The sequence below is a fragment of the Chlamydotis macqueenii genome, chromosome 3 (genome assembly GCF_036417535.1).
Source record: "Chlamydotis macqueenii isolate bChlMac1 chromosome 3, bChlMac1.mat, whole genome shotgun sequence".
NCBI classification, from domain to species: Eukaryota; Metazoa; Chordata; class Aves; order Otidiformes; family Otididae; genus Chlamydotis; species Chlamydotis macqueenii.
In genome coordinates, this window is record NC_141558.1 from 103,483,405 (window position 1) to 103,510,983 (window position 27,579).

Below are 27,579 nucleotides of genomic sequence, written 5' to 3' on the forward strand. Positions count from 1 at the left end.
CTGGAGTACTGTGTCCAGTTCTGGAGCCCCCAGCACAAGAAGGACATGGACCAGTTGGAGAAGGTCCAGAGGAGGGCCACAAAGATGATAAAAGGGCTGGAGCACCTCTCTTATGAGGACAGGCTGAGGGAGTTGGGGCTGTTCAGCCTGGGGAAGAGGAGGCTCCGGGGAGACCTGATAGCGGTCTTCCACTACCTCAAGGGGGCCTACAAGAAAGATGGGGAAAGGCTGTTTAGTAGAACCTGTTGCAATAGGACGAGGGGTAATGGTTTTAAAATAGAGGGGGGTAGATTTAGATTGGAAATTAGGAAAAAATTTTTTACGATGCGAGTTATAGAACACTGGCACAGGTTGCCCAGAAAGGTGGTGGATGCCCCATCCCTGGAATCGTTCAAGGCCAGGCTGGATGAGGCTCTGAGCAACCTGATCTAGTCAGGGATGTCCCTGCTTCTTGCAGAGGGGTTGGACTAGATGACCGTTGAAGGTCCCTTCCAACCCTAACCATTCTATGATTCTATGAAATGTTAAGTTTTTTGTCTTATTTGTCTTTAAGAAGTCAGTGAGTTCCACAATATTCTTATGGAAAGAAATGCTAGACCTGAAAAGTGAAAAAAAAATAAGACTCCCATTAACAGCTACTTGACCAGATAATGGTAGCAAGTCTAACATGCTGGGGAAAATCAAAAGTGTGAAAGTGTAGGAAAAATGATGATAATGAGAGATTTATGTTGCTTTCATGTAAATTAGGTAAGTATCATGTCACACCATGATCTGAAGAGTAAAGCTTTAAATGTTGTTGGATTGTATTATGGAAAAGTTGATCAAAGAACCTGCAAGGGAGGGTAATGCAGAGGACCTGGTGTATGATGTTAGTCACAAAGACTGTTCTTTAACAATGACCATAATATATTTATGTTCAGCAACTTGCCAAAATCTGAGAAAGACACAAGTACTCTGCTTACTTTTAAAAAAGAGAAGGTATGTAAAAGTAGGGGTGCTTGTTGAGAAGAAGCTAGAAGGGCCACCTAAGAAGAGTTAAATCTTTGGAGAAGACTTGTAAATTATACTGGTATGAAAGATTATGCACAGAAATTTAAGGAGGACTGAACAGAAGCTATCATGACTAAATTGTGAGGGTAGGAAAAAAAACAAAAGAGAGGTTATTAGAACCAAGGATGAATCTTTCAGAAGAATGATTAAAATGAGTAACAAGATAAATTAAACAAAAGAAACCCCGTAAATAACAAAAAAAAACCAACAAACCAAAGCAAACACCAGCACCTTAAATATTAAAATGTAATTAGGCAAGCAAAAAAAAAAAAGTTTATAACTTGCAAACAGTAGGAAAACTGTTACTGAATCCTTTTAAAGTATGACAGAAGCAGAAAGTGTACAAGTCAACTAGATAATTGCTATGAAAAAGAAACACATGGAGGTGATCAGGTTCAGTATGGAGGAAGCTGGGAAGTACTTACTAGAAGCCCCTCTGTGGAATGTAACATGCACACTTCATCTGCTGGTGAAGTAGCAGATGGAATTCAATGCATGTTAATATTAAGTGATGTACACTGGAGAAAATAAACTCAAATTTTATCTCAAAATCCATCATGTATATACAACTGTTACATTCAGGAATGACATCTAGGAGGTACGATAGATAATTCTACCAGAATGCTGCATTGGTGCTTAGTAACCATCAGCAAAATAAGTCGCACTTAAATAGTTATTTGGGAAAGAAAGAATAAATTCAGAAACACAATCTTCCTATTCACTAGTCCAGTCTTGTATACTCTGTGATGTTACTTGTGTTCTAAACAAGTGTTCTAAAGTTTTGTGTTCTAATAGTAGAATTAGAAGAGCTACGAATAGAGTAAAAAGTGACTGACTACACTCTGCTGGAGCTGTTTTTCTTTCGAAGAGTCAAATCTACTAGTAGCCACCACTGTGCTGCCTCTGCGCTATAACTGACACATGTTAAAGCTTCCCTATTTCAAGTGCTGGCACTTCAGCTATGACAGTAGAGAGCAGAGCTCAGAGCGGACTAACCTGTTTTAATCAACTTTTCAGATAGGCTGGATCAAACTTTCATAGCTAAGTTCCTAACTCTAGTTAAGTAGTTTAAAACTGCCTCAGCCATGTCTGCACTATGCTGAAGAAATGCCTCATACAGAAGAAAAAGGAAATGGATCTAGATGTGGTACTTCATAATCCAACACTGATTTAAGTAGGCACTAGTTTCACTAATGCAGTTAAACCTTGGCTGCCATTATTTCTCTTCTGGGTGAAGTTTTCCTGTTATTCATGAGTAGTGATGTTATCCTAACCACTGAGTAATCCAAACAGCAAATATTTTAATTATTTATACCTTCTTAATTGTTTATTTCTGCTGTGCATATGGATATCTCTAAGCTTGATATTTATTTATTGGAATATTTTTTTATTGTCCATGAATTAAGCATTAACTTGTGTGAGACTAATATTAAAAGAGAAGACTTGCACAAACATCATGTAAAACTTTTATGTACTGGGGAACTATTTTTATAAATATTCCTATATATGCCATGTATATAAGTATTCTTCTTTGGTAGATCATCCTGTTAACCACACTGTTTTGCAGTTGTGAAATATTATTAATAATGTTGATTTGTAATCTTTACATTTACTCTGTCTTTTGTAGCACAGTCATAAATGATCTGTTTATATCTAAAAAGCCATAGCAAAGTTTGTGAAGGATTTTCTATCCATTTTCTTTCTATTTTTGTTGTTGTTTGTTTGGGGTTTTTTTTTGTTTTTGTTTTGTTTTGGGGTTTTTTTGGTTTTTTTTTTTTTGTTTTTTTTTTTTTTTTTTCTTATAAAGAATGACTGTCAAATCTTGAAGCTACTGTAAATGTCCAGGAATCTGCGAACAAGCAGATTCACTTCACTTTTTCATTATGTTGTATTATAGTTGGATCAAGACTTTATCTGGTGACAAGAAGTCTAATTTGTTTACAGCAAACATTACCAAAATTCACATTAGCAGCCCATGAAAACAGAAACAGATTTTGGTAAAGTTAGAGCCAGAAAAAGTAAAGTTAAATACAGAAAAGCCTACCTAACCTAGTCTTTGTGTTACGCTCCAGTCTTTCTATTCTATATTCTACTTGCAACTGTTGTGTTTTTTCCCTTTTTCCCCTTCATCAGCTGTGGGTTGAGATGTAAACGGTATTGGAGATGAGTCTTTGTAGCATTTTATTCATAAATCAGTCCCTGTCTTAAGCTGAGAAAATGTACCTACTGTTTGACTCCTGTTGACAACACTGACCTGAGGGTGAAAGGGGCGTATGTACTGTCAGTGACTGAGCTTTACTGATGAATGTTGTCATATAATCTGATTAGACTTTTTTTTTTTATTCTGTTTAAATGTGATAAAATTGTCTAGCTAAAGTCTAAAGGAAATTGAGATATGAAGAGAGGCAACAAAACCAACTTTTATGTGTTTACTTTTTAAGTAGATTAAAACTCTTATAAGCTTTGGTCTTATTTTGAAGGGTCCATCTTGCTGGGATGATGTGCTGATTCCCAACAGAATAAGAGGTGTTTGCCAGTCCCAAAGCTGCAATGGCGATGTAGCGGTAAGATTTTGTCGTGTTTCTCCAAGTACTGTGGCATTTATAAGAATAACTTTTTGTAGCAATTGTAACCATATTAAAATTGCAAAAATGAAGGTAAGCTGACATGTATGGTATACTTGAAAAGGGCTGTTCATCATCAGATAATATATCTCTGATGATTAGCAAAAGGGAGGAACTTGGTCAGTTGCTGCTTGGAATGAAGGAGGAGGAAATAATTTTGTCATCTCTGTTACTGAAGTAGAACTCATTGAAGTATGTGTACATTAAATGCAGAATGTAATACTTAAATGTTTATGTCAATGCTTATTTTATAATTGTTTTGTATATGTCAGTGCCCTGAAATCTTCAGATTTCTGTGTTACCTTGCATATCAGATTGTTCATATCAGATTTTCAGGCTTTGTCCACAGAAGCAGATACTTCACACAGCTTACTTTACAATCTGTTCTCCCATATGCTCATCATTGTTTTCTTTAAGTGTTTCTTAAAGTGACGTAAATGACAAGCTGGAGTAAGAAGCAGCATAGATATCTCAAATTCTTTAAAAGGAAGGTTTTTTCAAAACATTATTTATATGTACTTAGATCTTTTTTCATGTGTTAGACATTGTTCAACAGTATTTAATATTAGGGAAGTCTTAGAGGTACTTCCTTCCTGGGATAAAGCTTAATTTGAGATGTTCCTTTTGGATGCAGCTTCTGAAGATAATCGCAAAACACTGTACAGATGAAAGGATTCTATTCATCAAAGATTTGCAGATTGGGACAACATATGTGCCTTTTTTTGAGAGGCATTCACCTGCTCTAGTGTAGTCTACTCTTTGTCTTCCCTAGCAAGACAGTTGCAAAGTGGCACATCCATGAGGTTCTGTAGGTGTCTCCTGCTTGGCCATAGATGCTGTTGGGAAGTATTTTGTCAAAGTGTAGGCAGCAGTTGTTTTAACAGCATGAGATTTATGGCTGTCTCCATGCACAGCAAACAGAAGCTGAGGTCTTGTAGCTCTTGGGCTTCTGCTTTTCAGTGTGCTCCATGTAGTAGTGGCTCAACCATTCTCTCTAAAGTGGCAGGTATTAGGCGTTCATGTGTTAGTCTCTCAGCAGTACTGTGCTCTGTTAGGTGTGTGAAAGTACCACTTTGGTTCTGGGCAGACTGGCTGTAGTCTACCTGTTGTTACACCTCGGGAACTACTCTAGTTGTAAGGGGATTGACTGCCTGCCTTAACTTTTGCTATCTGTTATCGCTGTGCCACTCCTGTCACTGGGGAGAGGTCCTTTCTGTTTTCCCTTCTTTGTGTAAAGACGACACAGGAAAATGAAGAAGATAAAACTTGGTTTTGACAAGGACAGGAGTCTCCTTGACAGAGATCCAGCTTGAGCCCTTATATTACACAAGCATGTCATCAAGATTCTCAGTTTTTTCACCTGCTGGGACTCTCAGAACTGTTAGTTGTCGTTTATCAACAAACTGTAAATATTGCTGTTTAAGCAAAGAAAAAATATTCCTTCATTATTTCTTCCCCAAGACATAAATGTTTTGCTTAAAAATTGTTTTTCATTGTTTTCCGTTTCTCATAAACAGCAGTTTGCAACACACCTTCGGGAGGCAGTGTGTTTTTTCCTGAAATATTAATTTGTATGTATTTTGATACAAAATTTGTCTCTTGCCAGAAATTACAGGTTTTAATTATTTTGGTTCAAAATACAGAAATAGAGTAATGGACAACAGTAGAAAGAAATTGAAATCAGATTTCAATGCAGTTAAATAAAATTTGTAAATTATTCTCAAACCAGGACCATTCACTAAATGAGGCAGGCGAAACCTTGTTCTTTGGTAGCTGTCTCAAAACACTTTCAGCTAGAAGCATTGTGTGTAGTTGTGCAGGTAGGCACTTGTTCTAGAGAAATGATTGAATGCACCAGCAGAGCTCCAGGCTCTGGGTTTTCAGACATATTTGTTTGTTTTTTCTGTCAGAGTTCTTTTTTTTGTGATTCTCTCTGTGCTCTGAAAAGGGCAACCCGAAGGCTATGGAAGCAGTTGTGGTTCTCTGAAATTCCAGATACTGCTCTCACACGCAAGCATAATTTAGTTACTGCTTTGAATAGATTGAACTGAGTTCTGGTCACTCAGCTAGATAACCAAAGGTTGCTTTGCTCAATGCAGAGCAGCACCATAGTTCAGGTTTCACAGACCCATAAAAGTGTATGAAACCTTTACTAATAGGTAAGATTCTCCCATAATCTTAGAACTGTTTTGTATCAATACTTTGTCCAAATCAATGACTAAATCATGATAGTGAGATCATGATAAATTTCCAAAGAAGATTAAAAAAAAAGGAAAAGAAAAAAAAGCTTTCGAAAATATAGTATTGGTGATGTAGAATTGATGTTAAGTAGAGCATACCGTACCACAGAGTTAAAATTAAAGTGCTGCTTTTTTCAGAGCATTATAAAGAATCAATTCCAGTAAGTCAGGGAAATGGGCAGAAGCAAGCTATTTCTCAACCGATTGCAAGCTTGAGTGAGTGCTATTGGAGCTGCCTTGGGTTTGGCTTTTGTTTTCAGTGTAATGGTAATAGTTGGAACATATGCTTTCTGCTGAATAAATACAGCTGTCACATGTATCTGAACAAAAATTATAGATACAGTACCTCAAATGAAATTTTAGCTGCTATCCTGTTAAGGATCTGTTGTTTATTCCCTCTTTTTATGAGGGAAGGGAAGGGATATTTCTGATACGATTTTTGCAGATTCAGATTTGTCCTTACAAGCAATCTGAATACATTTGATAGTAAACTCTTTAGTCAGTCAATAAATACCTTTCCTTATTCAAATAAAATATTATTCAAGAAGTGTTCTTATTAATCTCAAACTTCTGCAGCTCTCTAAAATACATCCAGAACATTCTGTTTATCATCCAATGAAGTGAATTTCTGATTGTGAAGAGGAGGACTTTTCTACTTCTGTGTATAAAAATGCTGTTACATTTTCTTTCTCTTCATAGGGTCCTGCTATTAAAAAGTCATCAAGAGCTACAGCAATAATAATGTTTGTTTGTATAGGTAGACAGACAGAGCTGTTACACCACTGTAAACTATGGAAGTAGTGATTTCATTGAAATAGGCTCCACGTCAGTCCCACACTCAAATGAACGTGCATCAGATTCTTAAAGACATTTCCACATGTCCAAGGCAAAATGTAGGGCAAACTGTTTTGAACTTTAGAAACCTATGGAAAAAGTATTAATGTTCTGTATGTGTTCTTGAGATTCTCGCTTGATGTGCAGAAAGAGATGCTGTAGACTCTTAAAGCCTCAGAAACAATAATGGAAGGGTTAAACAGGTATAGGTCAGTTATGATTTAATCTATTGTGAATAAGGAAACATTAAAATTATTTTAAAGGAAAAATATTTCTATCCTGGTGTGATATGCCTCACTATTGTTATCTTGAACTTTTTATTCCTGATGAAGACTGCATCAGCTGTCCATCATCATGATATCTGAATAGCATTTTTATGTCTTCTCCAGAGTCCAGAACATGTTAGGTTTCAGCAAATTGTTTCTACAAGAAGCAACAAGGCTTCCTTGAACTTACAGAAGCATCTCCAAATTTTGGATTTCCTTAAATATCAGTGTACTCTTATAATTAAGCTGTATAATAATCTCCTGTGTCCACAGCAAGACTTATTTTTCAGTTTGGTCACTTACCTATTTTTACTCCAATTTTTAAAATTATTGGTATATCATCATTATACATGGCTTATAACAGTCCCATTCCATTGTACAGTAGCATCACTGTTTTGTTGTGTGTTTGGGACAAAGAGTTTGCAATAGGGAGCATATAACTTTTTTCATTATGTAACTTCTCTTGTTATTTTTCCACATTCCTTCTGTGTGATTTGAATCTTGAAATTTTATTATATTGAAATTTTTGAAGTTGTCATGAATATTTGTCCTTCTACTGCACGTTTACTTTTGTTAGGTTTAGCACTGAGGACAGCGATGTTATGGAATCTTTTCATGCTGGTCTGTTCTGCAGGGAGTCTGTGCGCTTCTGGAGTAGGCTGGACTAAGAAATCAAGGGAACAGTGTTCAGTTTGTATGCTTTAAATGCGCACCTTACCAAATGCTTTTGCTTTTAAGCATCTTGAAGCTATTCTTCTCAAACATCGCTTCAGCTGAAACACGTTATACTTTTTTTGTCTCATTTTGCTTTGATCAGCTCAAACCTCAGTTTCAGCTGAGAACAGAATAAATTCTTTAGCAGTTAGAATATCAACAGTAAAGTAGTAAATTTAATAATGTTATCAACATGTGAATATAGTAAACTGAAGAACTGTCATCTCATTATAGGAAAGCTCTGATACATTCTTATTTATTCATTGTTCTTTGTTTACAGTGATGTGGTCAGATATTTGTGAAAGGAACTGTGTCTGTCAGTCCTTGGAGCTATTAGAATATTTTTCAGTCATAATATTGCTATGAGTAATTTAAAAAATTGAGATGTTTCTTAATACCAAGAAACCTCTTGACTTTGTGTTTCTTTTATTTCATTGTTGTCCCTGTTAGTTGCCTTATGCATTAGAGATTAGTCCAGATATCGCATGCCTCAAAAAAAAAGAAAAAAAGAAAATTATAGTGAGTATGATGGAACAGGAGTGCTAATTAAAATACTGGATAAGAATTCTTGTGGCACAACCTGTGAAGTAAGATTATGACAGCTTCTTTATCCAGACTTGAGAATTATGCAAGTTTTTGAGTATTTTTCTTTTACCAGAGACTCTGAGGCCATTGCTTTTACTATTTGGGAACTGTTATATTCTCTTAAGCCAAGTGGTATGGCAAGTAAATCTAGTGCAAGTAAATGGAATAAACTATAAATTAAAGTTGAGTAACAAGCAAACCAGACCCATCATGGTAGTTGTAATTTATCTTTCTATCTTTCTCATTTTGTATTATAAGAAGGTGCCAGAACTAACAAATGGGCAAACAATTTCTGATAATTTTCCGATTTAAACTTTCATCCCTTCAGAAACCTATCAGCTCACCAAATTAAGGATTAAAATGGCTCTATTTCAATCACTAAATCAAGCCAAAGCATTAGATGTGTTTAATAGGACAATTTGATTTATGCTTCCATGATGAAGCCGATAATCAGTTTGAACATCCCCAGTCAAATTGCTCTTGCATAACAAAAGCTTGTAAATTGTTTGTGAGGAGTGCCTTTCAAAGCCTAGTTAGTTAAGCAGAACAATGGCCAAAATCAGTCCAACTTTTGAGTTTATAACTACAGTTAATGTACATACATGTCTTAAAACAACTAGAGTAGCTATAGAGCAGACATGGTACTTCATTAATTTCAAATCATAAATGAGTCAAGTCAGTCAGTTACTTGGCCCTAATTGCATGACTGAAGCAATCAACACCTTACACTAATACACCAACACCTTACACAAATCTCATAGTGTTGTTAAATGTAATCTTTAAGATGTTTGTGAGCCTTCTAATCAATCATAATAGCATATGTGTAATTATCATATCACATCTGTAATGACACAAATGCAAGTCTGTACACAATTGCTTTGAACTACTCTTATTTTTAAATCATATGAACAATATAAGCAATCTTTACATGCATTGGCTTTGATCCTCCGAAAACTTTCATAGACATGTTAGCACTTATTTTACCTTCTTTCCATATATTCCAACTTCTGTGGTGTTTGTTTTTATTTTTTCCCCTTTACTTCCATGATGAACAGTTATATCACAAAGCGTGATTTGTTAGGGCAATCTGGTATGCGTGGTAGCATTTCAAGATCCTCTTTGGTCCCCTGGAACTGTTTGGGAATCCAGAACTGCTGAGGTACAAAATATGAAGCCTGAAAAACACACAAAGGGAAGTCTTTGCACAACAGAAACATAAAATTATTTAATTGGAATGTATGGGTGGGAAATAAGTGATCCATACACATAAAACCAGGAGGAACGTTCTGATCATTTCACCTAACCTCTTGTGTAACGCAAGTTGTGGTCCTTTCCTGAATTATCAAATTTTTGAATGAGAACATGTAATTCAGGAAAACATATGTCCTTGACTTGAAAAAGCCAGTGGTGAATTAAACAAAAGCACCCCCTTGATTTATGCAATTAATTAATTACCTTGCATGTTTAAAATGTGCTCTGTTTCCAGTACAGACTTCCTGTCCAGCTTCAGCTTGTCTAGCTTCAGTTTCTGTCTACTGTCCTTTATTATCAAGAGCCATCTGTTTCCTCATGTTGGTTTCTATAGGCTAAAGTTCAGTTACACATTTTCCTTTCCTTGAATGTTCTGAGAAGTAAGTAACAAAACATCAATTTCCTATCCTTAATCACTTGCTTGGTTATCTGTTGCACTCTTACCTATTTTCAACATTTGTCCTAAGTTTTGTGCATCAGAAACAGGCCCAGTTATAGCAGCGATGCCATCAGTGTTAGCTACAGAGATGATATAGTCTGCTTGCTTACGTTGGTTATCCAGTGGTTTCATTAGGTGATTTAACCATAATGTCTCTGCTGACCATCCACTAAAAACCTTAGTCATTTCAAGTTACTGCCTCGCTCAGCATCCTTCCTCCTGCATGCATGTCTCTTACTTCTAAAGGTGTGACTTCATTTTTGGCAATTTTAAAATGCACATTATGTGTTTGATCTCAGCTGAGTGAGCTATTCATGTGGCTTTGTCAGCAACTTTTACTTTTCATTATTTTCCACTCTCTCAGATTTTATGCCATCTGAAAAAATTGAGTAATTACTTCATGCTTTCTTCCAAATCATTAACAAACCTTTTGAGTAGCACAGGGCTAGGAGATGATCACTGCAAGACCACCTTGGAAAAATTGACATTTAATGATTCACTGCGGGGAAATTACATTTTGAAACATATCAGTTAAATCCATCTAACATTGATCTCGTAGAGTTCTAGTTTATTAATCAAAATGTCAGTGCCATATCAAATGCTAAATGCAAATCTGGATAAGTTGCAACATCGCTATTAGATTTTTCCACTAAATTTGTAATCTCATAAAAATGTCAGGTTAGTTTGATAGGGTCTAGTTACCATAAATCCTTATTGATTGATGTTAATTACACATCCTTCTTTTGTTAATAAACTACCATATTAGCTATTTATTTTTTCCAGGGCTGGTGTCAGGCTTACATGCCTGTAATTACCTAGATTACTTCATATCAGGCTGCCCTAAACTGTGGCGTGAAGTTGGTTCTGTTCCTGCAGAGCTCTTTATTTTAAATCATCTATAAATGTGGGTGGTTTTGTTTTGTTTGCCACTAGTGCATGTTCTAAGGAGGAGTGAAGAGAGGGAACAACACGGAAAGCAGCACCTATGGGGCTGTGAAATAACCTACAAAGGTGGTGTGATTATATTATGGTAATTCTTGCTAGGCTTTTAAATTAATGTCCTTAATAGCAGCTGCAGATTAAAGATGCTTACTTCAAGCACTTGATTAGTGAAGAAAGAAACAAGGCAGTTGACTTCTGTTAGTATTTAAAGATCTTTAATATGTTTTGGAGTTCTTTGCATTGTAGTTACAAATTATTTCAACTCTACATATTTTCTCAGGTACCTCTTTATACGGAACTATAATTAGACTTTTTTTTAACATAAATTCTCAAAGTAACCTCATTCTGGAGTAGATAAATTTTTACTTTATAAGGAAATTGTGTTATTCCACTTTGTGTGGAAAAATCAATGATCAGTAAAAAATGAGTTATAAAGTAAAATTAATTCTATATAAGGACAAAAAAGCGAAATTCTTTGTCTTGGAAAGAAAAGTTAAAGCTTGTAAAATTAAGACCTATTCTTGTTAAAGGAAGTAATTAAAAGCGAACACTTACTCTTCCCATTGTAGAAGTACAGTATTTCCATAGTGTATTGGACATTTTTAATGGGCCACAAATGGTGTCTGCATCGAAACCACCACCAGCAAAGTAACACGTATCACTTAAAACAGTTGCTTATATATAAAATGTATTTTTTCTTTTGACTATTTCTTTAATAGACTGTTTTTTAACAAATGCGTTATTTTTTGCGCCATAAAAATTCTAAAACTGAGATCAACCCAGATCTTTGTATCTGTTCTTCAGTTTTCTCATCTCACAATCAAAATAAAGAGTTGCTAATGGTTTTTGTGAGCTAGAATTATGCAGACATTCTGGCAGACCCAGAGGAACTAAGGCATTTGTACTGTGTTGAATGGTCTCAGGAAGTTTAGCTCCTTTCATGTATTCCTATACAGCTTCTATTCACATGTGGGGAAATACCACAATTTTATAAAACATCAAACAAAATACGCTGAAGATTATAATGCTTTCTTCAAACAAATCTTCTGCTCTTTGATGTTCTTAAGTTAGTACTGATACTGCAAGAAATAATAGAAAAAAAAATTTATTGCTCGTTACTTTTTGCATCTGCAGTTCAGTTCCAGAAAACCTCATCTGAAAACATAAACATTAAGCACAATTTCAGATAATTTATTTTTTTCAGTGTTTTATTCTCTTATGTGAAAAATTATTTTGCATTATTGCTCAGCTACTAGATTTTGCTAGTCCCTCAGAATTGCCTTTTAAAAATCATGAAGTTGTTTCGGTCACAACTTCGTATCTCCTTCAATTACAGAGTTCTTGAAAAATTTTTCAGGTATAGTAGATGCTTCCTCATTTGATGAGAGGCAGTTTCAGGTTAGTTCAAGATTTGTCCTGTTGCAGGAATCAGTGAGAGTTTTGGTAAGAGGGATACCTTAGATTAACAAGTCAAAAGCTCCTCTTCAAATTTTGTAATGCCTCTATATTCACTGAAAATCACTTAATGTTTTATAGATGAGCATTTTTATATTCTCCTTGAGACCCTTAGTATCAAGGGTTCAATGTTACAGAGAGTGAGCAGAGCACAGCTTGCGTTCATCTTGCCAAATCCTTTATTATTTACAGCCCCTATAATCCCACTGGCTGTGCTGAAAGGTAGATCGTATTTGCAAACCAAAACTCAATGTAAATGCACTCGTAATATTTTAAAGAGTTTTTACTTTTAGAAATACCTGAAAAACATGTTGGCAATGCACTGCAGGAAGGAGCTCACTTTGTACCCATGCTGTGTTGGCTGCCATAAAGAAAACATTGTATGATTTTAACATCCCTGTTTTGGCCTGATAGAATATTCTGTTCCGGTTATTGTGATGTTCAAAACAACCACAGGGAGATTCCACTTTGCACGACACATAATTAAACTGCAGAACTCTTTACCATGATATATTGTGGAAGTTAAAATGGGTTGAAAAAGTGACAAACTAATGAAAGAAAAATCCATTGAGAACAATTAAGCGTGAAGATACCCTTTTTGTTTAGGAAGTCTCTAAGCCACAAACTGCTAGATCTTAGGAACATACTCTGAACAAAATACCACTTTAGTTTGTTCTGTCTGGTGGTGGTTGATTTGGTTGGGGGTGTTTTTGTTTTGTTTTTTAACACATGTTCTAGGCATTTACTGTTAACTTCCTATTAGGGACAAGGTATTGGACTAGATGGGCGGCTTTGTAGTCTAGTGTGACCATTCCTGAAATATCCAGATGTTACCAGAACAGATTTCTTAGAGAAGCCAGATAATATAAGACTGAAATATAAATGATAAATATGAGCAATATGTTTGTCACAATCTATATAGATGCTCCATTTTTCCAGTTTACATTTTCTGTGTGGGTACATATGTATGTATTTATTGTCTTAGTTATACCTAGCATGAATATTAATGGGAAGTGGACTCCAAATTCAGTATATCTTATTCTTACACCAGGGAAGAGAGTGGGAAGAACGTGTGTCACTACCACTGGCATGTGTTACTGCAATACTATAGCCCTGAACCTAGTAGTGAGATCTGTGTTACAGTTACTCTATGTTGTATGTTGCTCCACAAGTCATTTCTACATATTATTTCAAGGGGATTATACCCTTTGTGCATTTGGTCTATTAGAGTTTTAGAAAACTTGCAGGCATTCAGGGACCTAAACAAATTGGGAAGCAATAATTGAAGCCTATGAGTGAAACGCTATTACATTAAAACCAGATAGACTAACTCAAAAAGATACAGTAGAATCTGCTCCAAACCCTGACGTTGTGCTTACTCTGTCACTTGTTTCACGAATCAGACCCACATGCTGGTTATACAAATACAGCTTGTTTTTCTACCTATTTCTGCTTGTGCTGTGGTAACGTGTCTAATATGTTCAGGCGTAGCTTTTTTATAAGTCAGTGAATTTCATTAACACTTTCACTGAATCTTTTGTTGTTCACTGCACATGATGTATAAACAATATGCTACTGTCTGCAGCTGTTGCAAATTCATTACTGGTGATTGAAACCTTGGATTTCCACTCAAGCATGCAACGTGTTCTTGCAGTCGTCTATCAGCAATCAAACCAGATGAAGGTGATTTTGTTAGGGTGCAGTATGGTTATATAGGAGTGTCTACTGAAATGTCAGGGGAGTATTTATATGGAAAAGCACAATTTCTTTCATTCACATCTGACAAGTACTGTTACTGAGTGCTTAATAACTGTGTAATTTTGCAGGCTGACACACTATGTGATATATTCTGTTAGACTGAAAAGCTGCTATAAAATTTACCATGGCATAAAATCTGTTTCCCTCCTATAGTTTCTATGCTAGTGTTCTGTTCTGAGATGCTGAAATGTGAAGGTATTAGGTTTTGATTAACAATTATCTACTCTGTTTTCGGTCTAGCTATTTATAAATCATCGTGCCTGTAAATAATTTGGAATCAGTTTGTAAACTCTTTAATGTGTATCTTCCGCTTCTGTGAGTGCAGCTTATGAAATAAGCTCATTTTTACAAATCAGAACTAAATTTAAAATAAGCATGCACTGTTTATAGGATGTGGTGGTGTGAGATAATGTAGTCAATGGCATCACCTGTGAGCTTCTCTCACCAGGAGATGCAAGTTAATTCATGTTGGAAATGCTGCTACAAATTATGGGCTTGCTCTCTCATGGTTCAGGTTCTTGAATAACTACTGTCAGAAATGCCTGGATTCTCATAGCAGTATAGCTATACAGGGCCGGGCAATTGTGGGTTTTTTCAGTATGCAGCGTGTATTTCCAGCTCAGAGAAGTCGGATATAAGCAAAACTTCTGTTGCTTTGAGTCTAGATGTAAGAACAAATGTCTTCTGTTTTCTCCCTTAATGACCCAACTCGGGAAAATACATGAAGTATATACTCAGCTTTAAATGTACAAGTAGTCTGCTGAAGTTAACACTCGTCTATGCGTCTCAATGGGACATTAATTTGAATGCATATTAATTAACTGTATAAATACATAAAAATGGTTTGGTGGAGCTGTTACAGTGTCATTACTCAATATTTTGGCATGCTTGCTGGGAGGATGCTTGGAAGTCAAGTATTTCCCTTGCTTCAGTACAGTGGATGGTTAGAAACATAGAGTTAAACTCCAACAACTTGTTAAGACCATGTTATCCACAGACTTTCTGACATAACTCATTGCAACAGTTCTCTTTCAAATCTCTGTGAAATCCTCTATCTCTGAGTAATACATCTGCTGACCAGTTGTACAGTATATACCATAGCAGCTCTTTGGGACTTCATTAAACGTCTGGGGGGTTCTGAAATCAAAGGTTTTTATTTTTCTGGTGTGGTACTTCAGTATATGTGGGCAAAGTAACTGCAGTTATGAATTGTTTTTAAAAGCTACACATGCTTAAACTGCTGCTAGGAGATGAGGAAGGAGTGTTTTAGTGAAAAGTGAGTTTCGTCCTTTTGATGCTGTCATGGTTTAACCCCAGCCAGTAACTAAGCACTAGGCAGCCACTTGCTCACCCCTCGCCTCTGGGAGATGGAGGAGAGCCTTGGAAGGGTAAAAGTGAGAAAACTAGTGGGATGAGATAAAGGCAACTTACTAGGACAACAAAGGAAGATAAAATAATATATATAGTATAATATACAAAACACATGATGCACAGTTTCTCACCACCTGGATACAGCCCATGCTGAGCAGTGCTCATGGAGTGGAACCAAGAGTGATCTTGAGGTGATCTCAAGTAGTGATCTCAGAACAGCGATTTTTTTGGATCTCTTCCCACTAGCCAACCCCCACTTATATATGAAGCATGATGTCTATGGTATGGAATACTCTCTTTGGCCAGTTTGGATCAACTGTACTGGCTGTACCCCTCCCAGTTTCTTGCACCTGCACATTAGCAAAACCTAGGAAACTGGAAAAAGTCCTTGATCTCTTAGTGGCAACTAACAGTATCAGTGTTCTTCAGATACCAAATCCCACCCTAAATCCAAAACACAGCAGCTACTAGAAGGAAAACTAACTCCATCCCAGATGTAACCAGAACAAATGCATAAAGCTGTCTCTCACTCCTGCTACCCCACCCCCAATGTCAGAACTGACACAGGGCATTCAAGCTGCATCAATGGGTTTTATTGTCTTCTACTTTAAAGAAAAGCCATGCACTTCTGGTGTATGTGAGGTATTTGCCAAGAAATAACTTCTCCCTGAACACCACTGTTACAGTGCCATTAGGAGAAGCTGTAATTGTGTGCATATAACCTTTTTTTTTTAACAAAAATATTTGCCCTACTTGAATTTGAGGTTGTAAAGGAGAAAAGTAACCAAATTCACTGTGAAGATATCTATTAAAGGTGCTAGGACTTTTATGTGTGCTAGAGGTGGCACCCACAAACAGATTGATTCCTGGAAGCTTTATCTTAAATACTGGTAGGCAATAGTGCATTACTTGCAGAATCACTAACCTGTCAATAAGGGTTTACTGTGATAACTTAATTCTTGTATTTCATAGGTTTTGCTGGTTTGCTGGAGCGTTTATATAGCTGGAATTCTGTCATAATCTCCTCCAACTGATTTTCTAGCTCAGAGAAACCTGACCTAATAAATTTGGGCAGTTCATTTGAACTTTAAATTTAAATATTTAGTTTTCTGTGTAACTATAAGAGTCATAACTATTCTTTGAAAATATATAGAAATAAATATGTAAAGTACATGAACAAGAGAAGAAGCACACTGGACAACACTGGGTCCATATTATGCCCCCTGCATGTGCTGCTCCCCGCCCCCCCCAAAAGTGGCAAAAATTAGAAGAATATTAGAAGCTCTCAAAAACAAGTAACTCACATGCATTAGCATAATACTTGCTTCTACATTTAGAGTAACGCTTTCCCCTGTTACCACATATGTTTTGTTTTTTATTTTAAAGACTATAAAATTTTATGTGTGTCAGATAGTGAGTTCATTTTTAATATATTTAATTAGCATCTTAGAACATGCTTCTTGAGAGCCTGTTTCTCATTTTGTTTTTGAGAAAGCTCTTGTGATTGGGTGAGGCTCAGGATAAACAGCATGGGTTACCTGGAAGATGGCATGCTGTAGCAAAAATATTTTCTTAGGTGAAGAAAGTGTTCATTCTTGCATGAAATGGTGTTCTGTGTTCATTTTTTTACTTTTTTTTTTCATGCTTTACTCTGGTAAGTAGTGGTTCAGAAGTGATGGTTTTTGTTTCCTCAGGAGTGGGTCGTATGTGATAGTAGTAAAATGTTAAGTTCAAACCGTAAATGAGTGAAAGGGATGTGGTTTTGCTTTGCTTTTCCAATACCCAGCTATAATTTCTGGCTGAAATTGGAAGGGTGCATTTTTATAACGTTATAGGCCTGTACCTTTAAACTAAGTGTGTGTGTTTTACAGACAAACATATTTCTCATTTTAACTTCTAACTTCCTTGAAGGGATTATCTTATGCAATGTACTTAATCTGATGTCTTCCTACATGTGTGTTACATGTTCACAAACACGCAGGCTGTGTGATGGAAATTTTGTTTTCAAGTTGTGAGCTTGCCTAGTGAACACTGCTGTTATTAAATGAGATAATGCCTGTGCAGAAAGAATGGCAGTTAGGAAATCACAAAGGCAGCAGTAAGTGCACAGCAGGGTTTGGCAAACGCTAGCTGTTTAATTACTGATGCCATCTATGGGAGAATTTTGGAGCCCAAAAAAAGATTTGTCATAACAAATGCTATAATAGACCTGTTATGTTTGTGTGAACACAATATTCGTTAGGCCAAACTCATCTCAGTGGCTCAGTCCTCTCTGCAAGCTGAACATCCTACACGGGGAACTCGAGCCAAACAGATCAATGTCTTTGCATTTGGCTCTGCCACCACGTATCTGTAAGTCAGGGGCAGTTTTAGCAAAATAACCCCTGGAAATTAGAGCACTGCTAGTGCTCTGGGTAGTGTAAGTTAGTGAGTTAGTCCCCAGCACAATAAACATATGAGCAACCATGTATTTACAGCACTGGGGATTCAGCAGTGTGTGTTTGAAATTTTGTGAATAAGACAATGCATCTGGAAAATTGTTTTTGTTCAATGTCCATTGTTACATCTCTTTCTGTTTTACTGTTCGTTTTCTGGTGGCCCATTGCAAGACAATCATTTTTGTCATTGTCATAATTTAGCCCCACTCCGTTATGGAGTCTGTCACTCATTGATAAAACTGAACAAAGTGCAGCAGTGATGGACCCAGAATTGGCTTTAGCAACTGGCACCCAGCAGCTCAACCTCTTACTAAATGAGCTGACTTCTACTTCCAAGTTTCCTTCTTGTGTACAGTGGCAACTGATACCAGCACGGGTTTGTTTTCTGCTTCAGCTGCAGTGCCTGTTGCCAAGGTGTGAGTAGCCACAGTACCTGTCAGCCTGTTTTTCCCTGTCTTTCCCTTGAGGGTGCTGCGTAACATGGAGCAGTGTCTGGTAGATACTGGCCAGGGCCCAGCACAGTGCAGTAAGTTGGCCCTCTTCAGAATACCCACAACATTTTTCCTTCAAGTATTCTATCACTTCATCAGGTTACTTTAGTTGTTCAGTAGTAAAATTCCAAACCATGAGAGGTGAGAATTTCTCTAGATACCCACCCATATTCTCCCCCATGCTATGCCACACATAACCACCCCATCTCTATCCCTGAGTGAGAGACTGCCTAGCTTGGTCCTGAGCAGGGCTAAACTCTGGCTGTCATGCACTTGTATCTTTCAAATTCTTGGGTTTCCTTACATAAAGTTGAAGTAAAATAGTTTAATAGTAAATACATTGAAAAATATTTTTCAGAAATACACTTTTGAGGTAATTTGTAAGTCAAAACTTCGGCAATTTTAGTTGCTTTGTAAGATAGATATTGTAATAAAAATAATTTTTGAAATATCTAATGGAGAATGTAGTATTGTGTGTTGTTTGCAGAAAGCACTTTATACTGCTCATGCACTATTTTGTGCTCTAATTTAAAGATTCTGTTATCATGTAAATCCCTTCTTAGTCACATTTTTAAACAAAATGATTCTTTTGATCTGAGTGAGGGCATGAATTTCTATTTATGCAAATTCTTTTGACTAAATTGAGTATGAATTTACTGCTGTTTCTGCAGGTAGAAACCTACTTTAGTAAAATTAAGGAGCAGAAAGTGTTTTGCAATGGAGAAGGGTAGAAGAGTCCTGCCTGCAGTTGCCAGCCTGATCGGAAGACCAGAGGAAATTGGACTGGGAAATAGTACTGGTGAGGAGGAAAACATGTTTCTAGAAGTAGAGAGATGCAAAGCGTGCCCCACTTAGTGTTCATAGGAGGATGACAAGGTTAAATGTTACTAGTAAAATTCCTCATACCTGAAGGCCAAACAGCACAGCATAGCTTATCTGCAGCTAGTAAGTTTTCTCAGTCCCCAAAACTGGATGCAGACCACGTACTAAAACTGTGCCTGGGTTTGCCCACTCCTGAACTGTGCTTGTGAGAGATGCTAGCTGGCACTGTAGAAAACATGCCAGGACCTTTCAAACACTACACCTGTGTGGATGACTGTGTTCAATCACCCAGAAGTGCTCCTGGATATTCTTTAACAGTAAGTTGTTTGCTAGTGTGGATGTAGCCTTATTCTGCCTGGATACAATTTTTTAAGTTAAGAAAAAGCAATTTTTTTTTTTTTTCCCCTGCTTGTTTTTACAATGAGAGCCGTGTAAAATAGATAAAGGTTTGCTGGGAAAACCAAATTAAATCACTTCAGTGAAAACAATCTATCAAGACACTGTCAGCATTATATTAAAGCTATGCAAATAGCCATCTACACTAGATAATATGGCTATGTGTTAAATTGTCTCAAAATGTCCACACTTTGTTTTTAGTAATAGAAAATACCTTTTCAAATCAGATACTGTGCTGTCAACTCCTGATAAATATTGGCTGCTTCTGTACTGGTATGCACATGAAATAAGTTTAAGTGTTTGTTTGATTTATTTGCTGCATTTTACATATTTCTTATGCTAGAAAGTATAGGTAAGAGTGCAATACAAGCATATATTTCTTTTTTCCTAACAAGATTATAAAGGAGATAATGGAATTCCCACTGTGACTTATGTTTTCTGGTTCATCTGGTTCATATATATTGCATCTAGCTCACCTTGTATATATTGTATATTGAAATATATATATTTCTTTAAAAAAGACAATAATAAAGAACATGAAACTACATGTTAGAGAACTAATTTAATTTATTGCCAAGATTGTAGCATTTTTTGTAATACAAGCCAAAGAGAAGAGGGTGCTTTTTTTTTTTGTTGGGTTTTTTGTTGTTTTTTTGTTTGTTGGTCCCCTCTCCTCACTTCACTTACTGCAGCCCTCTAACTTCCAAGAACATCTAGTAACCTGTAAGAACTTCTGGGGAAAGCTTTTGCAAGACTTTAGCCTATAATAATGTTTTATTAAGTAGTGATGTATTTGATTCTGTAACAATTATGTGTGTGTGTTTTTGTTGGTTTTTTTTTTTTTTTAATGTGTGAGTCATGTAGAACACTGGACACTTATTTGTATTTCGTAAGTTTAAACTAACAAATCATGCCTTTATATATTGAAAATTATAACAGGACAGTGAGGTGTTTCTGTTAGCCGTTATAGTTCAAATTTTGCTTTTTAAAACATTATTTAAAATGCTTGTCTCACTAATGAAACATCTTTATCTTATTTCACAGAAGTAGAAGGAACAATTGTAATGTTCCTTACTTAGTTGAAACCAACAAAATAAACCAAACGTGTACATAGTCCTCTTCTGCTTAGATGATGGCAGTATGGATCAACTATTTGCTTCTGTCTATTCACGTGACTACATTTAACATCATTCCTCCTTCTCTGTCTATCATATGTTCTGGGCATGAAGCAGGATATTTTGTTTGGTTACTTTTTGTTTTAAGAAAGCTTCAGTTTCTGTGATGCAGCACAAATATTCCAGTTGACTGCTCAGTCCACATAGAAGTAAAAGATTTAAACCAGAGATGCAGGGGAGAGAAAAAAAAAAACCCTCGCAAAAAAAAACAACCCACTTGCATCTAAACGTGCTCCTAGCTCCATCGACTCTGGCAACTAGACAAACCTGAAAAATAAATATTGGAAAAATTTTCCAGGACTTACCCAAACCTTTGAGTTTAATGTGTCTTGCTCTATGTGGGTTAGATGTGCCCCCCCTACACACAAAGAGGTAACAAGACCTGCTCTTTAGCACCTTTGTAGAAAGAATATTAGAAGCGTAAACACCAATAATTCAGTAGAACTCTATTAAGGACAGCATAGCTATAAGTGGGCTAACAATGCGTAGTCACGTCAAAGAACATGCTTCAAAAGAAAAGTAACAAGCTGCTGGGTGGCAAATAGACTTAGAAAAAAAATCCATTACCTCTTCAATGAATATTCAGGGGGTGCCAACATTCATTAGTACATTTTTGAGTCTTCAGAGCAAAAGGCAAGCATATTTGATATGTTTCTGCCATTTCCTCCCTTTCCTTCTCTCACTGTTCCCAAACTAACTGGGCAGTGTCTTGGCTGGTTTGTTCTCATTCATATCCAGATCTATGGCAGATATTGGAAAGACAACAGAATGAACTGTCCAATTTTTTAAAGCTGAGACATGGACATGTGGCAAAGAGCCACTCCTGTAGTATTACAGCCTAATTCTGTCTGCCCGATGTCCTCACGTAAATGCTGATGCTCCTCTGAGGCGGCCTTAGTGCTAAATGAAAGGTGTCTTAGTACTGCCTTTCAGCTATGTTACGGGCTTGTAGATCGTCTATATGGTCAATGGATGGATGTGAGACTTTAGGACATTGGTGATATTAGCTGAAGGCTGAAAACCTAAACCCAGAAATAACAGTCAGTTTTTAAGATAGCTTTTGGGGTTGAAATACCTTTTCTTCTAAGCTTTGAACCTAACCAGTTCCTTGGATATCAAGGGATGGACAAAATTTAAATGTTTCAGTTGTATTGGGATCAGATGAATGGGATTCTGGTGCATATATTGCAGAAAAGCAGCAATGTTTACAGACTAGACCGTGGAATGGGTTGTGTCATGTAGAATACTCATAAAAAATTACAAGCAGTTAAAGAAATTCTGTAGTTTACTTAGCTGTTTGTGATTTGCTAACTCTGTGGCCTTTTCTCTGAAGCTCAAGATAAGATCGTTTGGGAGACCTTATACCATAATGTCACCTGTGCAATATTTACCCAAGTACAGGAGTCCTGTTTCTCATGCATTTTAGATTTATTCTATAGTCATTTTGAATTCTCGATCACTATGTTTACCCCAAGTGCTTGTTGGCATGGTTAGAAAAGAAACAAATTACTCAAACCTGTAATTGCAAACAATTTTTTTTTTTTTTTTTGTGCCAGAAGAAGCACAACCTGAAGATGTGATACCATGTAGTATTTGAGTTTCTTCTCTTTTTGAGCCATTTTTGTGGCTTGTGTTCCACATAAAAATTCAAATCTGGTTGCTGGAGAAAATTAAGCTCGAAGTAAAGGATTGATTCTCTACAGGAAACACTTGATAACAATTTAAGTTGGATTCTGCTCTAACAGAAGGTGATGGGAAAGTTTAAGTCCTAAAAATCAGCACTACTACTCAGGATATGATGATATTAAATTCTAAGTAGCTACTCTGAAACTGAGACTTCCTCTGTGGCTCAAGTAATTCAAAGGAATTTTTCCAAAAAAAAACATACATGCTGAAACCTGGTGAAAAAAAAAATCAACAGAACAATTTGGAGGCTGGACTACGTAATTTAATTGTCCTGACAACTGCAGTCTTGGCTCAGCCCAGAAGTTAGTGCTGATCAGAGCTTGTATTTCTAAATGAAACATGGATTAAAAAAAAACTAGAACAGAGAGGGGAAAGGGAGACTTTTCACTCTTCCAGGGCAAGGGAGGTGTAAACTTTTCATGTTATTTTTATATGAAAGCATAGCCATTCTCACTGAAAAATTATTTACTTACAACTGTCTTACTGTGTCTTTCCATACCATGGACATTACAGTGTCTGTGTGTTATGTATTTCTGGTGGTGCACTAAATGTCTACAGGGCCTTTGATTCAACTATGAGGTAACATTCCAGGCAAAGATCCCTTTTTATAAGGAAATATGATGCCTTACACACTTAATTGTTTGTCTATACTATGAGAAAATGGGTGATAGAAGAGCTGGATCATGCTGAAGAGTCTCGTTCATTCTGTCTTTTGCTACTTGAAGGGATAACAACAGAATTAGTGACATGATTGCTTGAGGCTGAGCCACCACTTGCAGGGAAATGAGGCAAGTATGCTCTGTGACTGCCTTGAGCCAAACAAAGCAAATGAGAAATGCTGCTGTTAAAAGTAAGAAAAGTCATTTTCACACAGAGTACTCTCCTGGGTGGTTGAAATAGCATTGTCTGGGCAGCAGCAGCAAAGGGATTCCCAAGGCATTTGTGCTTTTTGTTTCCGCTGTGTCTTTTCTAGTAGACAAGGAAAGAATAATACATAGAATCATAGAATGCTTTGAGTTGGAAGGACCTTAAAGATTATCTAGTTCCAACCCCCTTGCCATGGGCAGAGACAACTTCCACTAGACTAGGTCCCTGGAGCCCTCTCTTCTCTAGGCTGAACAACCTTGAATCTCTCAGCCTGCCTTCATAGGAGGGGTGCTCCAGCCCTCTGATCATATTCATAGTCCTCCTCTGGACTCGCTCCAACAGGTCCATGTCCTCCTTATGTTGGGGGCTCCAGAGCTGGACGCAGTACTCCAGGTGGGGTCTCATGAGAGCAGAATAGAGGGGGAGAATCAAGTGCACATTGTCGGCTCATGTTGAACTTCTCATCCACCAGCACTCCCAGGTCCTCCTCCTCAGACCTGCTCTCAATCCATTCTCTGCTTAGCCTGTATTTGCACTTGGGTTTACCCTAACCCACATGCAGAACCTTGTACTTGACCTTGTTGAACTTCATGATGTTCACATGGGCTCACCTCTCAAGCCTGTCAATGTCCCTCTGGATGCCATCCCTTCTCTCCAGTGTGTGTTAACCACACCACACAGTATGGTGTCACGGGCAAACCTGCTGAGGGTGCATTAAATCCCGCTGTCCTTGTCAAAGATGTTAAGTAGGACCAGTCTCTGTACTGGCCCCTGAGGAATGCAGCTCATCACTGGTCTCCACTTGAACATTGAGCCATTGACTGCAACTCTCTGAGTGCAGCCGTCCAGCCAGTTTCTTATTCACTGAGTCATCTATCCATCAAATTCATGTCTCTCCAGTTCAGAGACAAGAATGTCATGCTGAACAGTATCAGTGCTTTTCACAAGTCCAGGTAGATGATGTCAGCTGGTCATCCCTTATCTACCACTGTAGTAACTCTGCCATAGAAAGGCACCAAATTTGTCAGGTATGATTTGCCCTTAGTGAAGCCACACTGGCTGTCATGAATCACCTTCTTAATTTCAATGTGCCTTCCTATGGATTCTGGGAGGATTTGATCTCCTGATGACCTGTGATCCTTCTTCCAGCATCTGTTGCTGGCACTGGCATCAAACTGGTAGGAGTGGGATGTATTGAAGTTCCCCTACCGTGGCAACTTTACTTTAAAGCCCTCTTCATCAGCTTGGCAAGCCTATGGCCAAAGATACTTTTCCCTTTCTCTAGCACATGGGCCCCATCAGCCCCAAGTAGGCCAGATTTCTCAAAGCAAGTCCCATGGTCTATGGGGCTGAACCTCTGACTGTGCCACCAGTCCTGTGACCATTTGTAGATTCACCAGAGTCAACTGGCCCTTTCAAGCCCCTTCCCTTTGACTGGAAGGACTGATGAAAAACCTACCTGCACTCCAGAGTCTTTTACCATTCCTCCCAGGATTCTGTAATCCTTCTTAATATTTCTCGGGCTGCTCCTGGCTGTATCACTGGTGCCGACGTGAAACAACAAAAGCACTAACAGCCAGTGGACTGTGTGAGGTTTGATAGTCTCTCGGTGGCATCCCTGATACAAGCCCCTGGTAAACAGCGCACCTCTGTAGAGAGCGCATCAGGTCAGGAAATGGGTGCCTTCGTACCTCACGGAAGAGAGTTGCTGAACTACTATCACCCGTCGCCTTCTCTTACTTGCACTGGTTGTTATACAGGGAGCAGGTCAGGCTGCTTTACTCGGCTCCAGCGTCTCTCCTGGTGTGCCAAGTCTTTCCTCTTCAGTCTGCAGAGTGGTGAAGTGGTTCTGCAAGGGCATCTCAGGCTTCAGGGAATGTCTCTTCCTCCTGCTGGTCCTTGCCATTGCAGGCTTTCATTCTTCTGTGTTACTGGCCCCCCTCACTTCTCTGTGTGCCGGTGGGGGAGATTTTGGCTTTGGGTCCACTGCAGGCTGCGCTTGGAACCAGCTATCTAACTCCTCCTCAGCCTCCCTAATTTTATGCAGCCTTCTCACTTCTCCTGCAGCTCAGCAACCTGCTGCTGGATGTCCTCCACCTGGGTACGTCTTCTGCAGGCAGGACTGCCACCTGTCCCTGCACCAGGAGGAGGGTCCAGGCACTTCTTTCGGTCTGAGATTTGCGCTGCAGCCTCTCCCTTCAGCAGCTCCATCTGTGTGGAAGCAGCAGATGCATCTGCATGATAGGTATGGCATTTCTTGTAGCTTTTCTTACATGCAAAAGTCCTAGAAAACTGTAGTTGCACGTTATCTCCAGAGGCCAGATGCCATTATAACGTTTTACAGGTAATATCTCATCATGACAATTATTTGCATCTGAATTATTTTCATCTCCTCTTTTTAGATGTTAATACAAATTATTAATTGAAAGTAATAACTATTTTTTTTTGTAGTGCAGACATTAGATATGCAAGCTGTATGCAGCATTGTACAAAAACAACCTTGTCGGTATAAATCACAAATTCACATGTAATAAGTGATGGCGCCCTCAGAAAAGAATAGTGAGATCTTTTTCAGTCGTTAATAATCTTGGTTATATCACGTTAGACTGTTGGCTAAAACTGAATGGTAGCCAGACTGTCCTGTTATTAGTTTTTGAACACTACCGCTGTTCTTCGAGTGAATTTTGGAAAAATGAAAGATAGAAATGTTGTCCCTTGACAAGGGGAATAAATATGTAAATTAAAGATTGTTTGGTTTGGTTTGGTTTTGGTTTTGTTTGTTTGGTTGGTTGGTTTATTTAACTGTAGATAAAAGTGGGATCTGCATATGGTGAGAACAGAGGCTGTTGCTGTTTTGTAGCCCTTGAAAATGTCTCATAAAAAATCATTTACGATGAGTTTTATATACATTTTTATATGCCTAAGGCTTGTCTTTAAGTTACTTGGTCAGGCCTAAAACACTAGGTCTTGTAAAGAATTCTGAACAACATGTACATTTCCCATCGCGTAATCCTGCTACACTCAAAATACTTTCAATATCGTAGGCTATCTGTTCAAATATTTGATAGACAACAAATTGTTTTTTATATCCTCAACTGAATAAAAGACATGACAAATATGTTTGTTTATGAGAAAAATGTGGAACTGTGTATTTTTAATATTTTTCTTGCATGAACTTATTTAAAGTTGACCAAGAGTAAAAAGGAGATCTTGTAAAGATGTATTGACACCTCTTCCTCTGAAATATGTGTCTTTTACTCGTGTGGACCCATTTAGATTTGAACGGTTACTCCAGAGCAGAAAAGAAAGTTTGGAAAAATATAGGAGTAATGTTTCTGGCCCAAGCCAGTGCTTGTCTCAAAATGTAATAATAATTTCAAAGTTTAACTCACTCCCTCCCTTATCCTTCACACAGGTCAGAGTTGATGTATTCACTGAGACCAAACACATTCTGTCAGCCTCAGTGAAGAGCTGGCAAAGGACACTCATCCTAAAGAGCTTTTATCACGAATAACAGATCTTTCTTCTTCTTAGCCAGAGGCATTTCGAGAAGGGCAATGGAGTTCTGTCAGAAAGCAGATATTAGAGAGATGCTCATATTTCTTCTACATTTTTATGCTGCTTTTGCCTCTTGCCAAATTAAATAAATACATACCTCTTACAGACATTGAAATTTAATATGTCAGCACTTTATTGTCCTTCTTCACATCAAAAGAAGTTTCAACTTGCCTTTAAGGTCAGCTTAATTATCAGCAGTATATTAACAAGGCTTACTCTATAATATTTGAGCTCTCCTGGGATATCAGTTTTTCTCCTTGCATCTCATAAAGGCATTTATTTCAAAGTTCATGCTTCTGACGGCATCCGTGAACTGCCATGCTGTCCTTCCCCTGCATATTCTACAGCAGAGATTCTGTGGATTTGAAAGTGTAAGGGCTGAGGAAATTAGTGTAGAAATGCATATAAAATAAGCTGGTATTGGTGGCATCCTTTTATTTTTATTCTTGATGATTATTCTGATTCCATTCTGAATAAGTAGGTCTGAGATCAAGTGCTGAGTTTTTCACAGGATCTTCTCGTTTAAATAGAATAATTAAGAATATTTTTTATGGCAAAGAAATGCCTGAGTGTAGTGATTATGCTTTTGAAAGATTCATATTAGTATTGATAAGTGA

At 37.4% G+C, this 27,579-nt stretch overlaps 1 protein-coding gene across 1 annotated transcript in view; it reads left to right on the forward strand.

Moving 5' to 3' along the window:
* Positions 1–27,579, forward strand: part of PRKN (parkin RBR E3 ubiquitin protein ligase) — a 766,947-nt gene that overhangs the window by 353,214 nt on the left and 386,154 nt on the right. Inside the window, exon 5 of the mRNA XM_086743743.1 lies at positions 3,531–3,614. Within this exon, the coding sequence (XP_086599869.1) occupies positions 3,531–3,614 (84 nt within the window). The remainder of the gene's footprint in view (positions 1–3,530; positions 3,615–27,579) is intronic.